Source organism: Etheostoma spectabile, chromosome 4 (genome assembly GCF_008692095.1).
Source record: "Etheostoma spectabile isolate EspeVRDwgs_2016 chromosome 4, UIUC_Espe_1.0, whole genome shotgun sequence".
Lineage (NCBI taxonomy): Eukaryota > Metazoa > Chordata > Actinopteri > Perciformes > Percidae > Etheostoma > Etheostoma spectabile.
In genome coordinates, this window is record NC_045736.1 from 2,884,674 (window position 1) to 2,887,302 (window position 2,629).

The 2,629-nt window shown below is 40.1% G+C and overlaps 1 protein-coding gene across 1 annotated transcript in view; it reads right to left on the minus strand.

The window, feature by feature from the left end:
* Nucleotides 1-2,629, minus strand: part of dnah7 (dynein, axonemal, heavy chain 7) — a 170,550-nt gene that overhangs the window by 100,350 nt on the left and 67,571 nt on the right. The window contains 1 exon segment of the mRNA XM_032512912.1: nt 1,816-1,965. Coding sequence (XP_032368803.1) covers nt 1,816-1,965 — 150 coding nt within the window.

The window sequence follows — 2,629 nt, forward strand, 5'->3', positions numbered from 1 at the left end:
TCTAAATTAGTGCGATTTTGGCCATTTCCACATGTTGTACTTTAACAAACTCCTCCTAGAGATTTCATCCAATCAACATCAAATTTGGTCTGTGTCATCTTAAGACCTTAAAGAGGAAAATTTATTAAAAGAAAAACTTTTCATCATAGGGCTTGGCTGTGGCGGGACGGCCCTTTTGTGCGTTTCACCATCAAAACAGGAAGTGGGTGTAACTTTGTCCAGTTGGCTCGAAACTTTTCAGGATTCATCAGTGTCCAACCCTGACAACATATACATGCCGATATTGGCTCAAAGTCATAACGCCACCTAGTGGCAACAGAAAGTAGACCTAAAAGTCAAGGTGCTATACTTTAACAAACTCCTAGATATTTCATCCGATGGACTTCAAATTTGGTCTGTACCATCTCAATATCTTAAATATAAAAAGTTATTAAAATAAAAACTTTGTGTCAAACAGTGTGGGCGTGGTGGCCATTTTGAATGTTTAGTGATGAATGAGAAAGTGGCTGTAACTACATTGTACATTGTCATATCTGCTTGAAATTTCCCACAATCAACAAGAGTCCAGGCCTGAGGACATATACAGGCCAAAATTGACTTTTGGTCTTAGCGCCCCGCTCTGGCAACAGGAAATCCACCTTATGTGACAAACATTATCCGATTTACATGAAACTTATAATGTGCGGTCTACATGTGATACTGAGCCACCCCCTATACTTTATCCACGTCCATGTACTTAGGCCACGCCACCCTTATGTCTTTTGGACGTGTATAGAGTCTCGAGTGAGGTATCAATGAACTCAGCAGAGAGTTTCTTTTGATTGGTGATGGTTTGACCCGCCGCTTATGTTGTAGCCACGCCCCTTTTATGATTGGTGACCCGTGTAAGGTATAGTCTTATGTCATGTGTTATATCAATGAACTCAGCAGAGATTTCCTTTCTATTGGTAAAGGTGCTAACCCTAACCCTAATACACGATCGCAAGGAGCGGCGACTGCCAGTAACCCCGGCGTGTACAGAGGAGCGAGGGCCCGTCCAACACTGCTTCCAGCTTTAATTTTAACTACACTTCAGAAGAAAGACATTGTTTTGCCCAAAATAACAAAAACATTTATAACACTGAAGTGTCTAAATGTTACGGATACTTTTTGTCATTTAAAAGATTTTGCTTGTTTTTTAAACATAACACAATAGACAAAAAGCATGAAGACTGTAGATTCTGCTTACTCTTATACTGTAGTTGTAGTACTCTTCAGTGTAATTTGACACAGTGAAGCCTAAAAAATAAATACATTTGAAATAGGACACTGGGTCTTTTGCATTGTTTGGTCTCTGTTTTTGGATTCCTGAATGAGAAGAAATGATTTCCCTTCATTTGGAGCAGATTAAATGACTTTACCACAGTCTCAACAGGATTTGGGTATAAAGGGATGGTTTTGGTCAAGGTCAACATTTTAAGCTATTATTTGTAAACATATACAGTATTAGGCACACGGAAAGCTATGGAAGCCAATGAGAGGTGTTACATCCCTTGCTAAATATAATATTCCATGCTGCAAAAACCGAGGTAAAGGGCATATCAGGGTTTGTGCAGCATGAAATATTACATGACTATGAAAATTGGACCACATTATACTGGATTGCCCTGTATCTAAAAAAGGAACAGGTGGTGTGCGACTAACCCTCATCTGTATGAGAGTGTAAAGGACAATGTTGATTCAGTGACATGCTCCTTTACACACAACACTGTGTTTGTTTGCTTGTATCTCAACCTAAAAACTGCGGTACATCTGCTGTACGAGCAGCCATCTTACCTGGGAGGAAGCAAAGGTTCTGTAGCTGATGGCAAGGATGCCATCCGACCACTCATGAGAGATAGGGTCAAACTGGCCATACAGCTGGCCCATGGTGATGGATTTGGGATTGATAACTGTGATCTGCACCTGGTTTTCATCCATCAACCCCTGGTGTGACAACCACAAGCACACAACAGACATACAGATTATACAAAGAGATGTCAACTCAATACACACATACATATACAGTATAAAAATACACAGAAGAACTCTTTACTGCACAGGTAAAAACGCAGCAAAGGTATGCACGAAGAGCCACTGATTTCATTAGCTTGTGCAAAGACTCATTAATTGCTTAAAAGACTACCGTCTGTGTGACAGGACTTCTGGTAACTGAGAAAGATAAGCGAAAACGTCAACAAACGACTTTTTAAACAATGTGTCACTTTGAGTTAAAAACAATAAGAAAAGCAAGCTGCTGAATAAAAAAAAACACGAGAGAAGAGAGACGGAGAGGGGAGTTGGACATGATCAGTGGACGGGCAGCTGCGAGGATGACGATGATAAATGTGGCATTCCCAGGCGCTCCATCAGTAGTCCTTCATCTGTCTCCTTGGTGGGATGCCTCTCAGCCCTCTCAACCATGTAAATACAACAAGCTAGTTCTGCTCCTCTCTGTGAGATCGATAACTACTAAACAAAGACTACAGCTCTGACAAATTGGATGGATGTGTTTACTCTGAAAAAAGTATGTAGCTCAGATAAGCCTTGGATACTGAGTGTAACATATTTTTAACTGACATGAAAGGTTATATTATTTTATTAATTTTTT